The sequence below is a fragment of the Garra rufa genome, chromosome 3, assembly GCF_049309525.1.
Source record: "Garra rufa chromosome 3, GarRuf1.0, whole genome shotgun sequence".
Lineage (NCBI taxonomy): Eukaryota > Metazoa > Chordata > Actinopteri > Cypriniformes > Cyprinidae > Garra > Garra rufa.
In genome coordinates this window covers 50,189,391-50,215,646 of record NC_133363.1, presented here as the reverse complement: position 1 = coordinate 50,215,646, position 26,256 = coordinate 50,189,391, and the positions used below count along the sequence as shown (strand labels likewise).

Below are 26,256 nucleotides of genomic sequence, written 5' to 3'. Positions count from 1 at the left end.
GTGTGTGTTTGTACAGGTTGCTGAACGAGGCATCCGGCTCCCTGCTGGATGACGTTCAGCTGGTGAACACCCTGCAGACCTCCAAAGTCACGGCCACAGAGGTCGCAGAACAACTGGAGATCAGCGAACTGACCGAGAGCCAAATCGATACCGCCAGAGAGGTGAGAGGGAGAGAGAGGGATGAGGGGGAGGTCAAGGAGAGAGAGATGGTGTGAGGGAGGGTGCTGAAAGGGTTGCCAGATTGGATTAAAGATTGCGCCTCTGAATAAGCCAGAGAGATAAAAAGACTGCTGAGATGAGGATGTTGATAGCAAGAGAGGCAGATAAAGTTATAGACACCACTCTGTGTGTGTTTGTGTGTGTTCAGGCCTACCGCCCCTGCGCCCAGAGGGCGTCCATCCTGTTCTTTGTACTGAATGATCTGGGCTATATAGATCCCATGTATCAGTTCTCTCTGGACGCCTACATCAACCTGTTTACCCTGAGTATAGAGAGCAGCCCCCGCAGCCACAAACTGGAGGAGAGGATAAACAACCTCAACAGATATCACACTTATGCCGTCTACAGGTCAGAAACACAAAATCACGCACTCATAAATAAAAAAATAATGCATTTTGTATGATCCCTTTTATTTTGGTCAAAAAATTACCTTTTTGCAGATTCTGCAAGGTGTACGTGTGTAAACTTTTGACTTCAACTGCATGTGTATGAGTCTCATACACATGCAGTTGAAGTCAAAAGTTTACACACGTACACCTTGCAGAATCTGCAAAAAGGTAATTTTTTGACCAAAATAAAAGGGATCATACAAAATGCATTATTTTTTTATTTATTACTGACCTGAATAAGATATTTTACGTAAAAGATGATTATAAATAATAGTTGAATTTATAAAAATGACCCTGTTCAAAAGTTTACATACACTTGATACTTAATACTGTGTTGTTACCTAATTGATCCACAGCTGTTTTTTATTTTTTATTTTTTTTTTTAGTGATAGTTGTTCATGAGTCTCTTGTTTGTCCTGAACAGTTAAACTGCCAGCTGTTCTTCATAAAATTCCTTCAGGTACCACAGATTTTTTGTTTTTTTCAGCAGTTTTGTGTATGTGAACCCTTTCCAACAATGACTGTATGATTTTTAAAATCCATCTTTTCACACTGAGGACAGCCAAGGGACTCATATGCAGCTATTACAGAAGGTTCAAACACTAACTGATGCGTCAGAAGGAAAAACGATGCATTTAGAGCCAGGGGGTAAAAACTTATTTTGTCTTCTGGGGAACATGTAAGCATCTTCTGTAGCTTCTGAAGGGCAGTACTAAATGAAAAAAAGTTTGATATTTAGGCAAAATAAGAAAAATTTACACAACTTCATTCTGTTCAAAAGTTTACACCCCTGGCTCTAAATGCATTGTTTTTTTCTTCTGCACTGCAAAAAATGCTTTTCTTATTTAGATTTTTTGTCTTGTTGTCCAAAATATCTAAAAATTCTTAAATCAAGAAGGATTTTCTAGACGAGTAAAAATTATTGTCTTTTAAGATTAAGAGTGTTTTTGCTTGAAACAAGCTAAATAATCTGCCAATGGGGTAAGAAAAATAATCTTGTTTTCTGTGTGAAATAAGATATTTTTGCTTACCCCTTTGACAGATTATTTAGCTTTTTTTTTTTTCTAAAACGGTAAATTTGAGAAGTAAGAAAAGCATTTCGTCCAGCGTGAAGCATCAAGTGTGTGTTTGAACCTTCTGTAATAGTTGTGTGTGAGTCTCTCAGTTGTCTTCAGTCTGAAAAGATGGATCTTAAAATCATACAGTTGTTTTTGGAAAGGGTTCAAATACACAAAAATGCTGAAAAACCAAAGAATTTTCATTTTGATAAATTCAACTATTATTTTCTCTTGTGGACTACATGTAAACGTCTTATATGTGAAATATCTTATTTAGGTCAGTACTAAATAAAAAATAACATACATTTTGTATGATTCCTTTTATTTTGGTCAAATAATTAATATTTTGCAGATTCGGCAAGGTGTATGTAAACTCTTTACTTTTGTTACTGTGCAGTTTTTTGGAGTAATGTTTTAAATGTTTTTGAAAGAAGCATTTTAAGATCACCAAGTCTGAATTTATTTCATCAAAATTACAATGAAAATGGTAATATTGTTAAATATTATAATGTAAATAACTTCAACTTTTGTAACAATGTCTGTACTGTCACTTTTGATTAGTTCAATGGATCTTTGCTAATTAAAATTATTCATTTCTCTTGATCTGTTTCCAGATACACCTGTCGAGGACTGTTTGAGTGTCACAAGCTCCTGTTCAGTTTCCACATGTGTGCCAAGATCCTAGAGGCGTCCAGGAAGCTCAACGTTGATGAATACAGCTTCTTTCTCCGGGGGGGACTGGTGTGTGTTTTGTTGTTGAAAGTGGATTATGAGAAAGGATTGTCTTGACTTGTTTAAAAATGAAAAAGTCCTCATGTTACATAAAGCATTCTGTGTGGTGTGTGTGTTAGGTTCTGGATAAGGAGAAACAGATGGATAACCCCTGCTCTGGCTGGCTGTCGGACTCTAACTGGGACAACATAACTGAACTGGATAAACTGACTAATTTCCATGGACTCATGGCCTCGTTTGAGCAGTACCCTCGAGACTGGCACCTCTGGTACACCAATCCAGAACCAGAGAAAGCATCGCTTCCTGGTAATATATGTCTGTGTGTGGGTCAAGCTTTGCGTACATTGTGGGAACCTAATTTTAGGATACTGGGTTTGGAATTGTACATATTCAGAATGATTCTGGCTCCTTCAGTTCTTTTGGTTGGATTACATTGGTTGCTGTATATGATTTTGATTCCCTAAAAATCAACTAATAAGAATCATTTGTTTGCGAATCAAAGAACAGATTTATAAAAGCCATTCATTTGGTAATCAAAGCCAATGTCAGAGATTTATAATGGTGTTCAGTCCACATGCATATACTATTAACAGAAGCAAAAATCATACAGTTCTGTTAAAGTTCCAGTAAAAAAAGTTCCTAGTTAGGGAATAGGAAACATCATTAGAGCAATATGAAAACAATACAAGTCAATGAAAAGTCCCCTTTTAAAGTCAGTGAAGTGAAACACATTATCAGCTTGTTTCGTAATTTCCCTCTTCATTTCTCTCCCCTCTCTCCCTGACCTGAATGCCACAATCTGCCTCTTTGTTTTGTTTTTCCATTCTTTTACTCTCTGCACAGGAGAATGGCAAAAAAAATGCAACGAGCTGCAGAGGATGCTGATTGTAAGATCTCTCCGACAGGATCGCGTCTCTCTCTGCGTCACGACTTTCATCATCAATAACCTGGGCTCTCAGTTCGTAGAGCCGCCCATTCTCGATATGAAGGCCGTGAGTGACACATATGCCCACAACAAACACACACACACACACACACACACACACACACACACACACACACACACACATGTTGGGTTTACATGTTTTATGGGGACATTCCATAGGCGTAATGGTTTTTATACTGTACAAACCGTACTTTCTATCGCCCTACACCTACCCTACACCTAAACCTAGCCCTCACAGGAGATTGTGCACACTTTTACTTCATCAAAAAAACTCATTGTGCATGATTTATAAGCCTGTTTCCTCATGGGGACCTGAGAAATGTCCCCACAAGGTCAAAATCTACTGGTATTCCTATCCTTATGGGGACCAAATGTCCCCATAAGGATAGGAATACCAGTAGATTTTGACCTTGTGGGGACATTTCTCAGGTCCCCATGAGGAAACAGGCTTATAAATCATGCACAATGAGTTTTTTTGAGGAATTAAAAGTTTGCACAATCTCCTGTGAGGGCTAGGTTTAGGTGTAGGGTAGGGTTAGGGCGATAGAAAATACGGTTTGTACAGTATGAAAACCATTACGCCTATGGAATGTCCCCATAAAACATGTAAACCAGTGTGTGTGTGTGTGTGTGTGTGTGTGTGTGTGTCAGGTTTTAGCAGACAGTACCACAAGGACTCCTCTGATCTTTGTGCTGTCCCCTGGTGTGGACCCAACGGCAGCCCTGGTTCAGCTGGCAGAGACGTCAGGCATGGGTCAGCGCTTCTTTGCCCTCTCGCTGGGTCAGGGCCAGGCACCCATCGCAACGCGGCTGATCAAAGAGGGAGTCGCAAATGGTGAGGTGATCCCCCTGCCTGTGTTTGTGCCACTATTTATCTCCCTGTTTATAGCTTTCTCTGCTATCTCTTTATGGTTCACCCTCAAATTATATTAGTTATGTTTTCAACTTTGAAATTAATAGCGACGCACCAAATTAGCATATAAGAATGGTTTCTGAAGGATCATGTTACACTGAAGACTGGAGTAATGGCAGTGGTTTAAAGTATTTGAGTAAATGTAATTAGTTACTGTATTTAAGTTATTTTTTGGCTACTTAGCATTTAAATGGAGTATCATAGATATTAGCCATTTTTACTCTATACTTGACTACAATTTTGAATAAGTATATGTACTCTTAAATTTGCTACATTTCTGATGAGTAATGCAATTGCACATTACATTTTGCATGGCACCTAACTTTTTCTGCAGTTTATTTCTGCTACAAAAGAACTGATGTTGCCCAAACTTGTCAACAAGGCTACTCATGTAATTAGAGTGCATTAGGAGCTGCTGAATCGCAGGTGTTTCATATATGAGATGAGGACATAAATGAGACCTTTTTGAAGGATATTTGTTTACTTATGCACTTTTGAGTGCTTGAGTTTAATTGACACTTGAGTGTTTGCCAACGTTTAAGTTGTTGTGTCGACCTTGATTTATTGCAGTATTGTGGTGTTCAGTTTCATTTTGATTTTAGAAAATAAGGAAAGGAAAGGATGTGACGTGTGGCTACCCATACTCAGAATTTGAACACACACCCGGAGCAATGGGCAGCCATATTTGCTATTGCAGCAGCGCCTGGAGAGTAGTTGGGGGTTCAGTGCCTTGCTCAAGAGCCTTACCTCAGTCGTGGTATTGAGGGTGGAGAGACCTACAATCCCTGCTGGACCTGATACTCGAACCCGCAACCTTCGGGTTACAAGTCCAACTCTCTAACCATTAGGCCATGTCTGCTCCAATATGTGATCCTCACAAATAAGCTCTTGCTTTTCACCGCATTTCTCTTAGGTGTTAAGGACTAGTGCATCGCTGAGCCTACATTCAGTATGAGTAAAATACTTGTTAAAATCTGATTCTCTAACACTGTGTCTACACCGGATGCAAGCGGTGCAGTGCAACAAAATACAGTAGAACCTATTATAATCAGTGATGCTGTCTACACTAGATGCGGCACGACACGACAAATCCCCGACAGAAAAAGTGATTTGCAAAGGTCACTTTGTTGCGTCCAGTGTAGACAGACTTTATCTGTTGTGGTGCGGTGACTTGTAACTTGAGTCAGTTTTGTTGTAAATATCTGTACTTTTATTTAGGTATGTTTTTTAGGTACTCTTTACACCTCTGAGTAATGGCTGCTGAAAATGATAATAATATTTTAAAAATATGTGACCCTGGACTACAAAACCAGTCTTAAGTAGCACAGGTTTTTTTTGTAGCAATAGCCAAAAATACACTGTATCAAAATTATTGATTTTTCTGTTATGCCAAAAATCATTAGGATAATATAAGTAAAGATCATGTTCCATAAAGATATTTTGTAATTTTCCTACTGTAAACATATATGACCCTGGACCACAAAACCAGTCTTAAGTCGCTGGGGTATGTTTGTAGCAATAGCCAAAAATACATCGTATGGGTCAAAATTATTGATTTTTCTTTTATGCCAAAAATCATCAAGTAAAGATCATGTTCCATGAAGATTTTTTGTAAAATCCTTACTATAAATATATCAAAATGTAATTTGATTAGTAATATGCATTGTTAAGAACTTAATTTGGACAACTTTAAAGGTGATTTTCTCAGTATTTTGATTTTTTTGCACCCTCAGGTTCCAGATTTTCAAATAGATGTATCTCGGCCAAATATTGTCCTATCCTAACAAACCATACATCAATAGAAAGTTTATTTATTGAGCTTTCATATGATGTATACATCTCAGTTTTGTAAAATTTAACCTTATGACTGGTTTTGTGGTCCAGGGTCACATATCAAAACGTAATTTTTGATTAGTAATATGCATCGCTAAGAAGACTTTAAAAACGATTTTCCTAATATTTTTGATTTGTTTGCACCCTCAGATTCCAGATTTTCAAATAGTTGTATTTTGGCCATTTATTTTCCTATCCTAACAAACACATCAACGGAAAGCTTAATTATTCAGCTTTTAGATTATGTATAAATCTCAATTAAAAAAAATGGACCCTTATGACTTCATGGTCCAGGGTCACTTTTTACTGTAATTTCGATTAAATAAATGGAGCCTTGATAAGCACAAGAGATTCATTTGTAAAAAATCTTAATGGTAGTGTACTATATATATTCAACTTTTAGCACCAAAAGCAGTTTTATTTTACTTTTACAGAAGTAATTTTAACACTTTCTCTGACCCTGAGTATTAAACTGTTTGTTACTTGCATTTACATTTATGCATTTGACAGATGCTTTTATCCAAAGTGACTTACATTGCATTCAACTTATACATGTTATTGATTCTTGCATTTCCTGGGAACCCATGACCTTGGTGTTGCTACTAGTGCCATGCTTTGAATTTAGTTTGAATTCAGGAATGTTGCTACTGTAGCTTTAGTACTTTTAGCTGTGGCCTCTATAGTCTCTAGTCTCTAAAATGACATTTAGGACTGACTTCACACGTAAAATGAGTAACAGTGCTTCACCAGGTTGCTGAATACCAAGTAGATATTGTGTGACAATCCTATAAATATGCTAATGGTTGTAATGTCACAAAATACTAGGTGTGATCGATATTTAGGGACTATCATAGAGTGAATGAATAGCACAGAGACTTGGGATAAACTATTTTGTCTTTAGCCAATAAGCAATGACCTAGCAGCTTCATAGCAACATGCTAAAAATGATTTTTAAAGCAGCTTAGCAAAAAAAAGGACAAACATAACACCCTAGCACCGGCAAGCACAACTCACATTATCTTCAGAAAATGTCAAATCTAATTTACTTTTACTAAATCTGCTAATCAAACCTCTCTTTCTCTCTGGCAGGTCATTGGGTGTTCTTGGCTAATTGTCACCTGTCTCTCTCTTGGATGTGTGAGCTGGATAAGCTAGTAGACGAGTTACAAGTCCAAGAATGTCATCCAGATTTCCGACTGTGGCTAAGCTCCTCCCCTCACCCAGAATTCCCCATCGCCATCCTGCAGACGGGCATCAAAATCACTACTGAGCCTCCCAGGGTACACATATACACACTTCGCACAATATAGTCAGATGTTTGGAATGGTGTGTGTGCTGTAATTAAAGTGGTTTGTGTGTGTGTGGTCGTGTGTCTCTGCAGGGGGTCAAGTGGAATATGAAGCGTCTCTATCAGCGGGTGTCTGAGTCTCAGTTCTCACGCTGCACACGGCCGCTGCTATACCGTAAGCTGCTCTTCACTCTTTGCTTCTTCCACAGCGTCATTCTGGAGAGGAGGAAGTTCCTGCAGCTCGGCTGGAACATTATCTACAGCTTCAACGACTCTGACTTTGAGGTAGAGAAAGAGAAAGAGAGACAAGGATGTGAATTTTCCGTATTTATGTGGATTTCTCTGTAGTTTTGTAAAAAAGTATGATTTTGAGTAAAATATTGCATATTCATATCTATTTTAAGTACATGTATTTCAGGCATTAATTTGTGCATTTATTTCTTAGCTTCCTCAAAAACTCCGAACAAGTCACTTATATCTGTCAACCCTCTTCCCAAATAAGACTAATTATTTATTTTTATTTATTGTGATTATCAGTAATATTATGCTATATATATATTTATTTATTTTACAATACAGTAGTAATAAAATCCTGCACACAAAGTCCTTTAATAATAAATCTTTAAAAGTAAGGCCATAAAAATACAAAACTGCAAAAAGTATAAAAAGTGCATAGAGCAAAGACAAACTTTTTCAGTATCACATAATCGTCAGTGTTCAAATATAGATTACAACCCAATCTCTTTTAGATCTTTTACAATACTACATCTAAAACAAGTAAAAAAAAAAAAAAAATCATATAATAAATAAATACATATAAAAATAAATATAAACGTGTCCAAAATATATTTAATGTATAGGAAAAGCTATTCAAATACACATTAAAAATATAAATGTGACCCTGGACCACAAAACCAGTCATAAGTAGCACAGGAATATTTGTAGCAATAGCCAAACATACTTTGTATGGGTCAAAATGATCTATTTTTCTTTTATGCCAAAAATCATTTGGATATAAGGCAAAGATCATGTTCCATGAAGATATTTTGTAAATTTTCTACCATAAATATATCAAAACTTATTTTTTGACTGGCAATATGCATTGCTAAGAACTTCATTTTGACATCTTTAAAGGTGATTTTCTCAATATTTAGATTTTTTTTTCACCCCCAGATTCCAGATTTTCAAATAGTTGTCTTTCGGCCAAATATTGTCCTATCCTAACCTATACATAATCAATGGAAAGCTTGTTTATTAAACTTTCAGAGGATTAAAAAAATGACCATTATGACTGGTTTTGTGGTCCAGGTCCTCAAAATCATGAAATGTATTCATACACCAAAAAAATAAAAATAAAAAATAAATAAATATATATATATTTTATATATAATTTAATAATAAAATAAAATTTTTCTTCTACTTCTCATCTAGTCACATTGATTTAGGCGGGGACTTTTTGTCTTTTTTTCCCCCTTTTTAGCCAATTGCATACCTGAGACAGCTACTAAGGCCTTATTTTAGTTGTTCCACTACTCATTTTTTCAAAATTATTAGGACTTTGGCAGCTTTTCAAAGTCATTATAGTTGAAAGCATACATCTTATCACTCATACCTTCAATGAAACTTTGTATTCACCTTTTGCATCTGTAGCCTAAATGTTGCGTAATATTTTAAGCTCAAGATAAGCTGCATATGTAATAGGTATTGCCTACGGCTATGAAATCGTTATTGAAAAAACATGCTTTAAAAATATATTATAAGAGATCTGTGAACCCATATGCGTCTCTGGCAACTGTATGGGTTTGTGAAGACTGATTGTTTACAGTAAGTATTCCTCTCTCTTTGTTTTTCAGGTGAGTGAGAATCTTCTGAGTCTTTATTTGGATGAGTATGAGGAAATCCCCTGGGATGCTCTCAAGTTCCTCATCGCTGGGATCAACTATGGAGGACATGTGACTGATGACTGGGACCGGCGTCTGCTTACCACCTACATCAACCAATATTTCTGTCCTGCTGTGATTGATGCGCCCTTCTTTAAGTGAGTTCATATACAGACATAAATATTTTTTTTTTTAAATAAGTTGTTTAACAGGTACAAAAATGTAATTTAATCAAACCCTAATCCTAAATCTTAAAGAAAACTGCATTATTAGATTAAAAACATGATTTAATTTATTTATATCCCTAAAGTAAAGTTTTGGCAGATTTGCCTCACTTCTGGAGACGAATTTGTCCCCAAACTCCAGCCTAGTAAACCCAACCGCACGCACAGAATCTCTAATGTCCTCTCTGTTCGGTCCAAACACTGTACAAAGTCTTTAGTGTTTGTATGATCGTCACTGTTAGTCCCCATTTTTGAACATTTTGAAGAGATAGAGCGTCCCCATATGGCGAGACTGTTTGCCTGGTTGCGAAAGAACAAGAAAATCTTACAGTCTCACGGACAGATCTTCTCATTACTCTCTCACACACAAACTTTGCATTGAATATATGTCAAGCCATCACACACACACACTTTGATCCCTGACACCCCTTTTTACCCTGCTGTGAGGATTCCCGTGTGTCCTCTTCAGCCGCCACAGTCCTGATCTAATGAAGACCAACAGCTCCCCCATGGGGCCGAAAGTTGAATCTCGTAGCGTCTGGCTCCAGTTCCTCTGAGTCTGCTGGTCTTTCAGGACCCAGCAATATTGCATACATGGATGGAACATCTGTTACTATAGCAACCACATCCTATAATTACCCTCAATCAGTGCCTCCATGGTGACTTGAGTGCACAGCACAGGCAGCTCTAAAGTTTTAGGCAGTAATAGAAATGAAATAGCATGGATTACTGGACTTGTTGGGTGGAATAGACATTGGCAGTAATTACAGTATCTGTGAAGTTTCAGTGATAAACAGTTTAGCAACTATCAGTTATTTGATGTGACTTGTAGATGAAAACTAAAGAATGTATTATTTTGGGAATGGGTATGAAATTGCCCTACAGCTTTACATTTTTATGAGCCAAATCTGACAAACTTTTGCTGATTTTTCTTTTGGCACCTATGCTATTCACAACAAATCCAATGTAACTAAATAACACAAAGCATTTTTGCAACCTTTAACAACTTTTTAGCATGTTAAACTATTTAACATTTTACACCACATTTTTGGTTAAATATTATGAAGTTGAAACATTTACAAACCACTCATTGCAGTGTAACTAAATGACAGAAAGGTATGACATTCCTTATATATACAAGTATATGCAGTTGAAGTCAAAAGTTTACATGCACCTTGCAGAATCTGCATGTTATTTTTTATTTAGTACTGACCTGAATAAGATACATATCACATAAAAGACGTTTACATGTAGTCCACAAGAGAAAATAATAGTTGAATTTAGTGATAGTTCATGAGTTCCTTGTTTGTCCAGTTAAAAAGTTAAACCCACAAATTTCTTATTTTGCCTAAATATCATATATTTTTTTTAATTTAGTACTGTCCTTCAGAAGCTACAGAAGATACTTACATGTTTCAAAATAAGACAAAATAAGTTAAATTTACCCTGATCTTCAAATTTAAAAGTTTAAACCCCTGCCTCAATGATACAGTCATTGTTGAAAAGGCTTCAAATACACAAAAATGCTGAAAAAAGGAAGGATTTTTCTGAAGAACAGCAGGCAGTTTAACTGTTCAGGACAAACAAGAAAGTCACTAAACAAAAAAAAATCATTTGGGTAACAATGCCGTATTAAGAAAGTGTATGTAAACTTTTGAACAGGGTCATTTATATAAATTCAATTATTATTTTCTCTTGTGGACTATATGTAAACATCTTTTATGTGAAATATCTTATTCAGGTCAGTACTCATTTTAAAATAACATGTATTTTGGATGATCCCTCTTGTTTTGGTAAAATAATTAACATTTTGCCTTGCTCTGTTTTGCCTGATCACAAAAGGAGATTTTATAAAAAGAAAATTCTGTACTTGCATGTCAATATAACGGTAGTGTAAAATGTTCAGCATCAAGCTTTTAAAAAAGACAAAAAAGTATAACAGTGGTCCAATGCAACACGTGCCATATTCCAAGTGTAGTGTAGGGTTTAATGAATAAGAAACTGAAATTGAATGTTATTCAACAAATATCCTGACCTTGGCTATTGGTCTCTGGTTCATTAAACTCTTTTAGCACAGCAGTTCACTCCGCCCAGTTAAAGCACACAAGATGTGAAAAATCAAGATTGATAAAAACGTGACTTGAAATACAATCATGTACTTTCTTTCTGATGTAAATATATCTTGTGTTCGTCTCAACAACAAGTTATCTGTCAACTGTCAGTTTCAGTCCAGAGGTATTCAACTCAGAAAGCACACAGAAACTTTTTGGAAGGATTTCTAGGCATAAACTTGATTTTTCACAACTTGTGTGCTTTTGGTGATTCAGAGTGAACTGCTGCGCTAATAGAGTCTCATGAACTTGCCAACAGTCAAGATCAGGATATTCGTTTTCTCAGAATATACGTAAAATATTAGAATCATTTTGCAATCATTTTGAAATGATTTGTTCGAGGCAGTACTGAGCTTAATGTCGGAAAACCCCTTTCTTTCATAAGCCTACTCTGCTGTGATTGGTCAGCTGGCCAGGTCTGTTGTGATTGATCTTTCCGTATACAATGCAAGCGAATCGTGCCCACAGCTAAAGTTTAGCTGCTAAACTGTAAACACTTCGCAGAACAATGATGGTAGATATGTTAGCCGAGTGCTAACGTGACTAACTGATGAAACAACACAGTTTGTAAACCAAAATAAGTCTACATTCTTTATTATTAAACAATGAAAGAAGAATGACAGTCTACATTAATCCACACATTCTTAGGAAGTAGTGGATTCACAACAAATGATCAGAACTAAAAAAATTAATTTTTTGAAAGCCCATATGACATGCTCTTTAAGGTTTTTTTTTTTTACTCTTTAAAGGGGTCATCGGGTGCCACATGCACTTTTACAAGCTGTTTGAACTGAAATGTGTGTTAGGAGTGTGTGTACACAACCACCCTAGAATGACAAAGATCCGCCCAGTATTTTTCTTTTAATTTAGTAAAATAATTTGCCCCTTCTCATATCAAGCCGTTCTCAGATGCCTGTCGTTGTGGCGTAACACCCACAGAGGCCTCTCCTGCGATAGTTGATAGACAGCAGTGTTTTAGCATAGACCCGCCCCGAGTGAAAAGTAAACTGACAGCACTGAGGGAATGTGACCGCCGATCTACCTAAATGGGTTAATGTTTACACAAATCATTTCTCACCATACTGCTTTATAAACGAGGGTCAGTATAAAGCTTAGCTTTGTAACGCTAGATGGTTTAAAACAGTGCCTGTTAATGATTAAGATGTAACGTTAACGCAAGTCTCCACAGTAAACACACACTGCGTTTGTCTCTTTACCACAGTAAACACAGTAAATACACCGTGTTCGTCACTTTACCACAGTAAACACAGTAAATACACCGCGTTCGTCTCTTTACCACAGTAAACACACAGAACTGAAGGGCGGGGTGAGCAGAGGTTCATAAAATTTAAAGGGCCAGGTACTGATATCGCTTGCTAAGAACAGAGGCATTTTTTACCAGGTAAAATTAATTGTTTTTTTACACTACCATTGAGAATTTTTAATCAAAATATATTACAAACTTTTCATTAGTACCCTTAAGCATCATATTAACTTGTGGAAAATGGGCATTGGATGACCCCTTTAAAAGCTGTTTGTCTGTGTGTATAGGGTCTCCTCCTTGGTCCATTACTATGTTCCTCGTGATGGGCCTCACTCCTCATATGTGGACTACATTGGTCAGTTGCCAGCGCTGGAGCACCCAGAACTATTTGGACAACACCCCAATGCTGACATCGCTAGCCAGATCACAGAGGCTCGAACACTCTTCCACACACTGCTGTCTCTACAGCCACAAGTCACCAGCACTGACGCCACCAGCACTGGAGCCAGCAGGGAAGAAAAGGTGTGTATAAAAATGATTTTAGATTTACTGTCCTAATGGCATTTTTAAAGAACTTTCAGTGTATGTGACACTTGTGTTTAGGTTTTGGAACTTTCTGCTGATGTTCTGCAAAAGATCCCTGCTGAGATAGACTATGAGGGCACTAGGAAGTTGCTGAAGGATGACCTTTCACCTCTGAATGTAGTATTGCTGCAGGAGATCCAAAGATACAATGCACTTCTGCACACCATCAGGTCTGTGTGTGAGAGCGTAACAGTCATATATGTTGCACACCCTGGACCACAAAAGGGTAAAATTTTTTAAATTAAGATTTTTACATCATCTAAAAGCTGATAAATAAGCTTTCCATTGGTGTATGGTTTGTTAGGATAAGACAATATTTGGCTAAGACACAACTATTTGAAAATCTGGAATCTGAGGGTGCAAAAAAATCTTGATCAAAAATCTTGAGAAAATCGCCTTTGAAGTTGTCTAAACGAAGTTCTTAGAAATGCATATTACTAATCAAAAATTTAGTTTTGATATATTTACGGTAGGAAATGTACAAAATATCTACTTAATATCCCAATGATTTATGGCATAAAAGATAAATCTATCATTTTGACCCATACAATTTTTTTTTGGCGATTGCTACAAATATATCCGTGCTACTTAAGACTTAAGGTTTTGTGGTCCAGGGTCAAATGTGATTAAAAAACATGCTAACTGTTCTAAATGTGTGTGTAGATTGGCTCTCTTAGAGCTAGAGAAAGGCATTAAAGGTCTGGTTGTGATGTCCAGCAGTCTTGAGGAGACATTTCACTATATCCATGATGCCCGTGTGCCTCCTCTCTGGGAAAAGGTAAGAGAGAACATCTAAACTCTACCATTTGCCAAGATTTAAAAAAAAAAAATGTCTCTTATTTGATTAAAAATGCAGTAAGATATCTGGGATTGCCTTCTCTGCACAAATACATGCAATGCTTGCTATTTGGCCAAAACAAGTTATCTTAAAGCGTAACACTTGCTCCCTCTGCTCCCTTTAGAATGCTATCTGGGTAAGCATCTCACTAGGTTTTGGAACAGGACTTGTAACTCTATGAATCACACACACCAGGTCATGTTGTAGTTGTAATACAGCCCTGCGTGAGTGTGTGAAAGTGGGCCGTGAGGTCAGAGGTGTGTGTTCAGTGGAGAGCAACAGGAGTGTGTGAAATAATGGTTGAGAGGATTGCTCTGTGAAGGATGAGATGAAAAGAGCAACATTTAGAGGATTAAACACGCACTCATCTTGGGTTTAAACACTCTTTGTGTTTATCAACTGAGAGCTGCCCAGTCTCAGTCCACAAGATGTGTGTGTTTAGGTCAACAAGGGCAGTCTTGTATGTTCGACCTTGTGTGATACTGTACAGCCTTATTATTCTGATGTAGATTTGTGTGCGTGTACGCTTCTTGGTTCATTGCTGAGGGTAACTGGCCTCAAATAAACTGAATAAACAAAACCATGTTTACCTGAAGATCTTCAGTGAGCAATGGCCTATATAGCGATCCAAATGCCAGTCCATGCATGCCTCTATTCTGTCTCGTTCTCCATCTTTCAGTACCTCTTTTACAAAATAAGTGGAGAGCATCCATTAAGACTTCCTCTCCAGCTGGGACTGTCCTTCTGCCGTCTGCGGTGCCTCATTACTGTCGTTCTCTTTTTCTCTTTCTTTCTCTCTCCATCCATCAGCCTATCTTTAACACTGAACGCACAGTTCCTCTGTCTCTGTCCAGTGTTATATTTTGGCAGTGACTCGTTGTATCTCCGCTGAGATGTATGACTTTCATTTGCCGCTTACTCTCTCTGCTGTTCTTCACTCATCATTTCTCTTTTTTCTCCCATCTTCCGTTCTTTCATGCTCTTTATAACTGCTGGCTTGTGAGGGGTGAAGGTGTCAGGCCTCATACGTCACTTTGACACTGTTGACATAACCCGTTGTGACCTTAAAGGCTATTAAAAGATAACACTCACACCATTTATTGAATGTGGGGTTCCTTTTTCGCTGACCTTGGATCTGTGGTTTCTAATCTGTGGAAGTCCATTTCTGAGGAAAAATTTATAATTAAAAAGATAATTGTGACTTTGTTTCCTGCAGTTTTATCTCTCGTAATGGTGGCTTTATGTCTCTGAATTATGACTTTATATCTCACAATTGAGATTTTATGTCTCACACGGTGTCTTTATTTCATAGTTAGCTCTAGGCTTTCAAACCTGTGATGCACTGAAGAAAACAGATGTAATGGTGGAAAATTACTTTGATGTCATTCATGTTAGCTTATTGATTCATAAAATGTGACATTACAAGCATTACTGACAGAACTAAATTAGGGTTTTACAAACACTTTTGCTTAAATACCCCTGCTTATTAAGTATAATTTTCCAGAGTGTATAACCTCCATTACTTTGATGAACTGCCAAATTTAGGTCCATAGGTGCCAATGATAAATAAGCCTAAATAAGCTTTCGTTTTTATATTTTCGGTTTTTATTTTAGTTAACATGTATTAATTTTCTGTTCTTTTTATTAGTTTCTTTTATATTTCTATTTAGCTTTAGTTTGTGTATTTATCTGTTAATTTTAGTAATTTTATTACTTCCACAAGATTGGCACAAGTGTTCCTATTGTTATCTAAAAGTAAAAATAAAAAACTAAAGTTAACTGAAATAATGAGTTTGAATGGATGTTCAAAAGTTCAAAAGTTTAATAACCTGTATGGAAAGCACAAGGTTATGTTAATAAAATCAAATTAATTTCTGTTCAGTTCATTAATGTATGTGCCCTTAAGGCTAACTGAACTCTGCAGAACAGTTAATCAGTTTTTGTCATTTCTAATAGCATGCTATAGTTAAAGTCAAAAGTTTACATACACCTTACAGAATCTGCAAAATGTTTATTATTTGAACAAAATAAGAGGAGTCATACAAAACACGTTATTTTTTATTTAGTACTGACCTGAATATTTCACATAAAAGACATTTATATGTAGTCCACAAGAGAAGAAAATAGCTGAATTTGTAAAAATGACCCCATTCAAAAGTTTGCATATACTTGATTCTTAATACTGTGTTGAATTGAATGATCCACAGCTGTGTTTTTTTTTTTTTTTTGTTTAGTGATAGTTGTTCATGAATCCCTTGTTTGTCCTGAACAGTTAAACTGCCTGCTGTTTCTCAAAAAAAATCCTTCAGGTCCCGTAAATTCTTTGGTTTTTCAGCATTTTTGTGTATTTGAACCCTTTCTAACAATAACTGTAATTTTGAGATCCATCTTTTCACACCAAAGACTCCCAAGTATTACAGAAGGTTTAAATGCTCACTGATGCTTCAAAAGGAAACATGATGCATTAAGAGTCGGGGGTGAAAACTTTTCAAATTTGAAGATCAGGGTAAATTTACCTTATTTTGTCCACCTGGAGACAACTTCTGAAGGGCAGTACTAAATGAAAAGAAAATAGGATAATGAAAGAATATGAAAAAAGTGTACACCCCTTGCTTAATGCATTGTGTTTCCTTCTGAAGCATCAGTGAGCATTTGAACCTTCTGTAATAGTTGGATATGAGTCCTTTAGTTGTCCTCAGTGTGAAAAGATGGATCTCAAAATCATACAGTTATTGTTGGAAATGGTTAAAATACTGAAAAACCTAAGAGTTTGTGGGACCTGAAGGATTTTTTTTTTTTGAAAAACAGCAGGCAGGACAAATAAGGGACTCATGAAAAACTATCATTAAGCAAAAAAAAAAAAAAAACATTGTGGATCATTCAGGTAATGACACAGTATTAAAAATCAAGTGTTCAACTGTATGTGACTGTATGTTTTTTTCTTTCAGTCATTGTTCAGTGGTGCTGAAACGTGGTTGTTTGAACAGATTTGTCTTTAAACTGTCTAGTTAAGAAAATCAATGGACATCATGCACTTGTTCCCACAACTGTGATTAATTTGTAAATACATTTATACTACCTCTTTGCTGCGTTGTGGGAGCAAGGGTTTGTTGGATTATTTAGGGCACCCCATTTTTATGCACAGCTTCAATTTGGTGCGTGGGTGGTGGGAAAGTTTGGGAACTACTGCTCTTGAGTGCTAGATCAGATTAAAACATCAGGAGATACTCCATCAAAACCTTTTATCCTCATTTATATCACTCCATGTTGTCCCAGTTTCAAAGGGTAAAAGCGTCAGCATTTATTCTGCCTAGAAATATCTCAAAACGTTCTCATTTTCATGCCAGCGAGAACCTAAACGCATAAAGGTTTTTTATGGCTCAGCGTGAAATGAAACTAATCATGAGTATGTTCCTAGTGCTGTGTGGCAGTCGCTGCGTTTGAAATGCTAATTCCTTTGGCACAAGCCACACTCACGTTTGATTCTTCTTCTTCTTTTTTTTTTATCAAATCCAAATATCTTTGTTGTTTGAACACTAAAAATAACATTGAAGGATTTTTCCGAATTCCAGAAAACATCGCACCATACTGTTCTGCACCGTCAGATTTATGTAAGTTTAATTGCTCAATTTGAACTGGTTATGTAAGACTTGTTTAAGAATCTTTCAAGTCCAGGCGTAATATTATATTCTGTGGTTCAATCACTCAAGATATTCTTCATGACAGTCAGTAATGCATCTCATCCAAACCCACAGAAACTCTTCCTTTGTATTCTCTCAATGGCCTTGAGCGGCAGTTCTCATAAACCAGCTGAACTCTGAGTTACACAATACTCAATGAAAGGCCTTACTGTAAGCGGAGATAGATGTCACTAAGCTATTTTGTGCCGTTTGAAGTTGATGTTTTGCCCTTGACGAGATTTCATTCATCTGGTGTCAAGTTCCTGCTGAGAGCAAATACTGTTGCAGAACAGTAAGATCATTTTAATTACACCACTAAAAAAGACACGCATCAGTAATGAGATGCTCTCCATCCTTAGGCGTATCCGTCTCTGAAGCCCTTGGCGTCTTGGATGAGGGACCTGTGCCAGCGCGTGGAGCAGTTTGCTCGCTGGGCGGAAACTGCTCGCCCTCCTGTCCTCTTCTGGCTGTCTGGATTCACCTTCCCTACGGGCTTCCTCACCGCTGTACTACAGAGCTCTGCACGCCAAAATAACGTGAGACTCGCACACACATAAAGTCAACAACACATCATGAGACTCATACATATTCACACATACTTAACAGAGTCTTAGCACACTCTCAGGATATCAAACACATGTGGTGAGGACTCTTTAGTGTCCTCTTATACTTACTAAGCTTACCCTTACAAAAAAGAAATTTATTGCAGTGTGCTATTAGTATACTTCTTTTAAACTAAAAATATTGGGAAGTATACTTTTTATGTACTTCTCAGAAATGTGCTTTCTATATTTCTCGAAATATACTTACAATGACATTTAAGTATTCTTGACTTATACTTAGAAAAAGTCTAAATGTATTTGAGCTATACTAGTGCTCTGAGAATCCATGTTTTCATTGTTATATGCTAGGGGTGCTATTACACATCTCCTGAACAGAATTTCCAAAACACAAGTGAAGAAAAAAACGAAACAACAGATGACTCCACATGTAATCTAACACAATCGTCAGACATAAAACAGCATCAAAACCATTTATATGGAAAATTGTGTAACATTATGGAATAAATTGTCGACCCATGAAGAGGTAATAATGACTGTCATATGACTGTATATTTTGATTATCATGAATAGTCTTTTTTTTAGCTTTTTGTTCAAAATGTTTATTTATTTTATATTAATGAAACTTACCTGCATTCAGGTGTTTATAAAAAAGAATACACGAAGCTAGAATTTTGTTTGTTTGTTTACAAGCAGATACCCTGTTCTTTCTTTTGATGTTTTGTGTTTTCAGATATTCACATAACAAAATATATACAAATGAATATTTAATAATAATTAATATAGACATAGTAGTATACCTTAAAATATGATGTAAAGTTCACTTAAAGAAAACTTACGAGTATACTTGCTGTATAAAACTACTAAAATAGTAGTTTACTGAGACTATACTTCAAAGTGTACTAAATATGCATAAAAAGGTAAACTATTAGTATACCTATAAGTTCACTTTTAGTATTCTTTCAGTACAAACTGAAAACATAGATGTAAGCTAGTTGTGTACTTAAAGTTTACTACTGTTATACTTTAAGTACACTTAAGTATACTTTTATAAACTAGAAAGTGGGCCAATTTAGTGTTTACTATTGTAAACGTGCTCAGGACAGTTAAACAAAGTGGTGGATCAGAGGTAAATTTGAGTGAACTATCCCTTTAATAAAAATACCCTGCAATTGTACTTTTAGTATACTAAACTGGTATATTTAGTCTAGTATACTAAACTGGTATATTTAGTCTAGTATACTAAACTGGTATATTTAGTCTAGTATACTAAACTGGTATATTTAGCAGTATATAACTCTGCTAAATTGGAACAACTAATTTTGTACTCAGTACGCTTTAATTGTGCGAAAGTAATGCTGAAGTATAACTATAAAATATACTGAAGTACGGAAGTGGAACTATTGCAAGTATATTTTAGGTACACTTTAAATATTTCACATTTAAAGACCAATATTATTTAAAGATCATACAATCCTCATCAATAGTGACATTTAAACATAATGTAGGCTTAATATGAAGAAATGTACATTGTGCACAAGTAGTGCTCCAAATAAAGTTTATATCAGTATTTTTATATCAGTAAGTCTTGAATGATATGTCAGTAAATATGTTAGTATTGAACTATTCTTAGTATAAAATAAATGCATTTTAAATCTATTACTTTTTTACTAGGAGACTTTCAGTGTATGGTCAAAACAACAATGCAGCATTTAAAAAAATATCTTTTTTGTACATAAAATTATTTTTTTTAAGTAAATAATGATTTTTGTCAACTCTTCCTTTAAAAAATTACACAGTCATCGCAGAAGCAATTTCATATTGATTGTTCTGAAGTTGTAACTGTGAATGTTAACTGTACAATTGATTGTGTGTACTATTAATAATGACTTTCAATAAATCGTGCCACAAAATGCAGTACAACTGCATTAACAGCCAGATTATGAGGCAAGAGGCTTGTGTGTCTAAGCAATAGCAATAGTCTTAACACAAGAATGATAAAATAGACAGATAAAGCATCAATTACACAGCTAATGTCAGTCCTCTGCACTTCATTTTGGTGCATTATCCTCTAAAACATATTCCTGGGTATTTAAAGAGAGAGAAAGAAGTGTGAAATTGCTCTGCGTGTTTATTCTGAACAAAATCAATGCAATGCACATTACTTGATAATTGCGATTTCCAAACTCACAAGTGGAAACTTCCCAAGAGGACTGTTTTAAATGCAGTATTAGATTTCTCATATGGACTTCAATCACAGCGAACCGATGGTCACACATTTTACCGCATTACATTCACATTCACTTACTCACACGTTCTGAAGGGGACACTGCACAGTCCTGCTCCATTACCTTCCTAATGCCCCAGTGAGGATGTTTATTCTTGGTTCCTTTTGGGATCTGCAAACAGGAGTTCTCACACGCTCACACTCTGCTCAGCTGCTCAATAGCTTCAGGAGCACAGCAGCAAAATGAGCTGCATCTGATGATCAAGAGACACCTGCGACGCTTCGGGGCAGCCAATTCTGTAGCAAATGGACTGAAAAACAAATGTCCTAATGTGTAATGTCCCCACACACCGACAGGTGGCTAGTAAGAACTGAGGATACACTCAAAGTGGCCGTATCTTGGCAGTACTGTAACCGTGTGTGTGTGTGTGTGTGTGTGTGTGTGTGTGAGAGAGAGAGAGTTTTTTTTTTTTTTCCTGCTGGCAGTGATTCTGATATCAGTGTTGTGTTTGCTGTGCAGGTGTCTGTAGACACTCTATCCTGGGAGTTCACTGTCACTGTGGATGACAAGAATCTGCTTTCCCCTCCCAAGGTGAGTAACTGCTGCCATCCGCTGTCCATTAGGAGCTGATGCACCTGACATTTGCATCTCTCTCAGTCTCGCTTGCTCTCTCTCTCTGTCTCACTTCTCATGTGGCATGCCTCCAAAGCAGAAAAACTGTCATGCCAGGGCTCTGTGCTAACATTTTTAATTGTTTAGTAGTTTTTGGGAGGACAAATATATTTTCTTGACTATTGTTAGTGGTTCATAAACATTCAAATATATTATTTTTAAAAGTTTTGGGTCAATACGATTTTTTAAATGTTTTTGATATACACACACACACACACACACACACACACACACACACACACACGCACACACACACACACACATACACACACACACACACACACACACACACACACACACACACACACACACACACACACACATGTTGGGTTTACATGTTTTATGGGGACATTCCATAGGCGTAATGGTTTTTGTACTGTACACACCGTATTTTCTATGGCCCTACACCTAAACCTAGCCCTCACAGGAGATTGTGCACACTTTTGCTTCATCAAAAAAACTCATTGTGCATGATTTATAAGCCTGTTTCCTCATGGGGACCTGAGAAATGTCCCCACAAGGTCAAAATCTACTGGTACTCCTATCCTTGTGGGGACATTTGGTCCCCACAACGTGATGAATACCAGGTACACACACACACACACACACACACACACACACACACACACTACCAGTCAAAAGTTTTTGACAGTAAGATTTGTAATGTTTTTTAAAGAATTCTCTTGTGCACACTAAGCCTGCATTTATTTGATCTAAAATACAGCAAAAGCATTAATATTGTGAAATATTTTTACTATTTAAAATATGTGCATTCTATTTGAATATATTTTAAAATGTAATTCCAGTCTTCAGTGTCACGCGATCCTTCAGAAATCATTCTAATATGCTGATTTGCTGTTCAAGAAACATTTCTTCTTATTATTATCAAGATTTAAAACAGTTGAGCATTTTTTCAGGATTCTTTGATGAATAAAAAGATCCAAAGATCAAAATTTATCTGAAATAAAAAGCTGTTGTAACATTATAGTATACACTACATCATTCAAAAGCTTGGAGTCAGTATAATTTTTTCGCAAAGGTTGCTTTGATCAAAATTGATAAAGAATTTGGTAATCTTACAAACAATTTCTAAATCAGATTAATGCTGTTATTCTGAACTTTCTATTCATCAAAGAAACCTGACAAAAATTCTACTCGGCTGTTTTAATAATAATGTTTTTTGAGCAGCAAATTAGAATATTAGAATGATTTCTGAAGGATCATGTGACTGGAGTAATGATGCTAAAAATTCAGCATTGAAATCACAGAAAAAAATCACATTTTAAAATATATTCAAATAGAAAACAGTTATTTTAAATAGTAAAAATATTTCAAAATTTTTACTATTTAATTTTTACTGTTTTTGCTGTACTTTGGACCAAATAAATGCAGACTTGGTGGGCAGAAAATATATATTTTTTTAAACATTAAAAATCTTACTGTCCCAAAACTTTTTTTTTAAATTTTTTATATATATTTTTAATGTAAATTGCAATTTCCAGCATCAATTACAAGTTAAAAAAAGTGATACATTTTTCAGGATTAACTGATAAATAGAAAGTCAAAAAGAAATGCTTTTTTTAATATACATTTTTATGACATTATAAATGCCTTTACTAAGTTACTAAATTATGCATCCTTGATGTATTAAAAGTATTATTTCTTTAAAAAAAAAATGTTTTGCTGACCCCAAACTTTTGAATGATAGTGTATATAAAACTTTAATTAAATCAATTAAATGTAATTAAATCAAAACTATTTAAATGTACTTCTTAATGTTTTTAATGCTACTAATTGAAGTTATTATAAAATGTTAATTAAGGTAAAGGCTAATTAGCTGGTGAACAAATGAATCCTTTTACTATGAAGGGATGGATCATCAATATTTATTAATTTACTTGACTGTATACTCCCAGACCCAATTAATATTTAAGCAATGTATCTTTATTTCCATATCAGAACTTACAGGATACATTTTTTGTGATCAGAAACATGTAAAAGAAGTGTAACCAGATCTGAGAGAGCGCAGGGGTTTATTGAGATTTTTTTACTCTTGGAACACAAATTAAGATATTTTTGATAAAATCCAAGAGCTTTCTGACCCTGAATAGACAGCAACACAACTACCATGTTCAAGGCCCAGAAAGGTAGCCTGAAGAAGTCCGGTGTGATATTGACCTAAAGTATGTTGAATCATTATACCGAGTGTGAACGTACCTTGCATATCTCATCTCGGCTTGTGCCCTGCAGTCCGAAATCTGGGGTTAGTTAGCCGATGCTAACAACAGGTTGTCAATGAGGGTGAATAGGGCATCGGAGTAGCCGTGTAAATAAATCACTGTTTTACACCATTTACGAGGCACAAAGTAGCTCCACACTTCATTGGTAGACTTCCAAGGGCCCTGACATTTAAAACGAGACATTGAGAACTTTGAAAAAGCACTGGTAGTTTATTTACAAGAAGATTTATACAGACAGTACCTGCAAGAAATTTACCGTCCGCCGCCATCTTGAATTTAGTCACGATAATCTTGAATTTAGTCACGAATTTAGTCTTCTTGTAAATAAACTACCGGTGCTTTTTCTGAGTTCTCAATGTCTCGTTTTAAATGTCAGGCTACTCCGATGCCCTATTCACCCTCATTGACAACCTGCTGTTAGCATCGGCTAACTAACCCCAGATTTCGGACTGCAGGGCACAAATCGAGATGAGATATGCAAGGTACGTTCACACTCGGTATAATGATTCAACACACTTTAGGTCAATATCACACCGGACTTCTCCTTTAAGGGTCTGGCATCGAGCAATGAAAAGGACCTAACTTGAGGGGCGGAACCAAGCGTGCATTTGAAACTCTCACTGCACGCAATTGGATAACGCCACGACCAATCACAACAATACACCGTGTGAGCCCCATACGCTTAGCTACCAGCGGAGCTAACTGATAGATTAAACTCTTGCCGTGTCCAGTCGGCAAAACAGCAAAAACGTCCTTCTTGCAAAGGAACGATTCGAGCGCGGTTTTCTGTTCCTCTTTTATATGAAAAGCCAAGTCTAACTCGTTCATTGTAGCGGCCAAAGCCATTTCAAACAACTGGTGTTCATCTGTAGCCGCTGTCGTCATCAGCTTAGCTCGCCTCTGGCCCGCCTACATCAGATACAGCGATTTGATTGGTTCCCAGAACTGCTTACGTAATGCAGTAACATGCATCAAATTGTGCTCTCGCGAGACCTCTGGATTTCCAGGGTACCAGAAAGGTAGTAAGGACACCATTGTAATAGTCCATGTGACATCAGTGGTTCAGCATTAATTTTATGAAGCTACAAGAATAGAAGAAACAGTTGAATAAAGTCGTTATTTTAGTTTTCTTTGTGCACAAAAGGTATTCTCGTAGTTTCATAAAATTAATGTCCCTACTACCTTTCTGGGCCTTGAATGTGGTTATTCTGTTGGTGTCTATGCAGGGTCCTTTCATAAAGAATATCTTAATTTGTGTTCCGAAGATGAACAAAAGTCTTACAGGTTCGAAACGACACGAGGGTGAGTAATTAATGACAGAATTTTCATTTTTGGGTGAGCCATCCCTTTAACATATTCTCACGTTTTTTCCCAGTTAAATTCTTGTATTGGAGAACGCTGTGCGTCTTCTCTCAATGTCTTTGTTTTGCATTCAACCTCTTGTTTTTTCTCCTTGCTCTTCCAGGATGGAGTGTTCATCCAGGGGCTGTATCTGGAGGGAGCAGGCTGGGATAAGAAAGCTTCCTGTCTGGTGGAGGCAGAGCCCATGCAGCTAGTCTGCCCCATGCCCTCCATCCACTTCAAACCCGTGGAGAGCCGCAAGAGGGTTGCCAAGAGTGAGTCGTACACACAACCCTGTGTTACTGAATCTTCTCTCTTGAATTCAGCTGTCAACTTTATGTCAGTACATTGAGTAATTGTTGACGTTCTGCTGTGTGTGTGTGCAGATATGTACTCCTGTCCCTGCTATTACTACCCTGTGCGGTCCGGCAGTAGTGGTCGCCCGTCATTCGTGGTGGCAGTTGATCTGAAGTCTGGAGCTGTGCCTTATGATCACTGGATCAAGAGAGGAACCGCTCTCCTCATGAGCCTCGATAACTAAACACGCACTCACACTTTCAGTAACACTTGATTAACACTCCTTGTCTAATTTTATGCAGTGCACAACAGAGGACAAGCACTTGTTATACACTCTTATACACTGAGTAAATTTAATTTAAGAAGAGAATGTGCTAAATCCAAGAGCTTGAGGAAATGTGAATTCATTTAAATGCGTCAAATAAAACAGCTCAGAATTTTCTCATTTAGTGGTGTTGCAGATTTTCCAGATATATACAGTTGGGGTCAAATGTTTACATACACCTTGCAGAATCTGCAAAACGTTAATTATTTGACCAAAATAAGAGGGATCATACAAAGTGCATGTTATTTTTTATTTAGTACTGACCTGGATAAGGTGTTTCACATAAAAGATGTTTACATATAGTGTCGTATTTTATAAGAATCCGCCACAAGGTGGCACTACAATGGACTTTTTGCTTAGATCTCAGAAATGGAATGAACTGGAATACAAGTTCTTCTTTCTTCTGACTCTTTTAATGTGCCATTTTGTTTATTCATTTATTTTTAATTAATTATTTTTAATTTTTAGTAACAATTTTCAGCCATTTGACATTTGGAGGTTTTATTTGGTCAAACAGATTTATTAGATAGGGCATACAATCTATAGCAATATTCAAAACCATTATAGACCGTACATATGCTCTTAAAATATAAAAATATTTGCACTACTGTTAAAAAGTTTGGGTACGATTTT

General features: G+C 36.4%; 1 protein-coding gene across 1 annotated transcript in view; it reads left to right on the top strand.

The window, feature by feature from the left end:
* The window catches only part of LOC141332155 (dynein axonemal heavy chain 2-like), a 326,684-nt gene extending 300,941 nt beyond the window's left edge, over positions 1-25,743 (top strand). The window contains exons 83-87 of the mRNA XM_073837257.1: positions 14,106-14,220; positions 18,320-18,496; positions 21,268-21,339; positions 25,126-25,276; positions 25,388-25,743. Coding sequence (XP_073693358.1) covers positions 14,106-14,220; positions 18,320-18,496; positions 21,268-21,339; positions 25,126-25,276; positions 25,388-25,542 — 670 coding nt within the window. The 3' untranslated portion in view covers positions 25,543-25,743. The remainder of the gene's footprint in view (positions 1-14,105; positions 14,221-18,319; positions 18,497-21,267; positions 21,340-25,125; positions 25,277-25,387) is intronic.
* Positions 25,744-26,256: the final 513 nt, after the last annotated feature.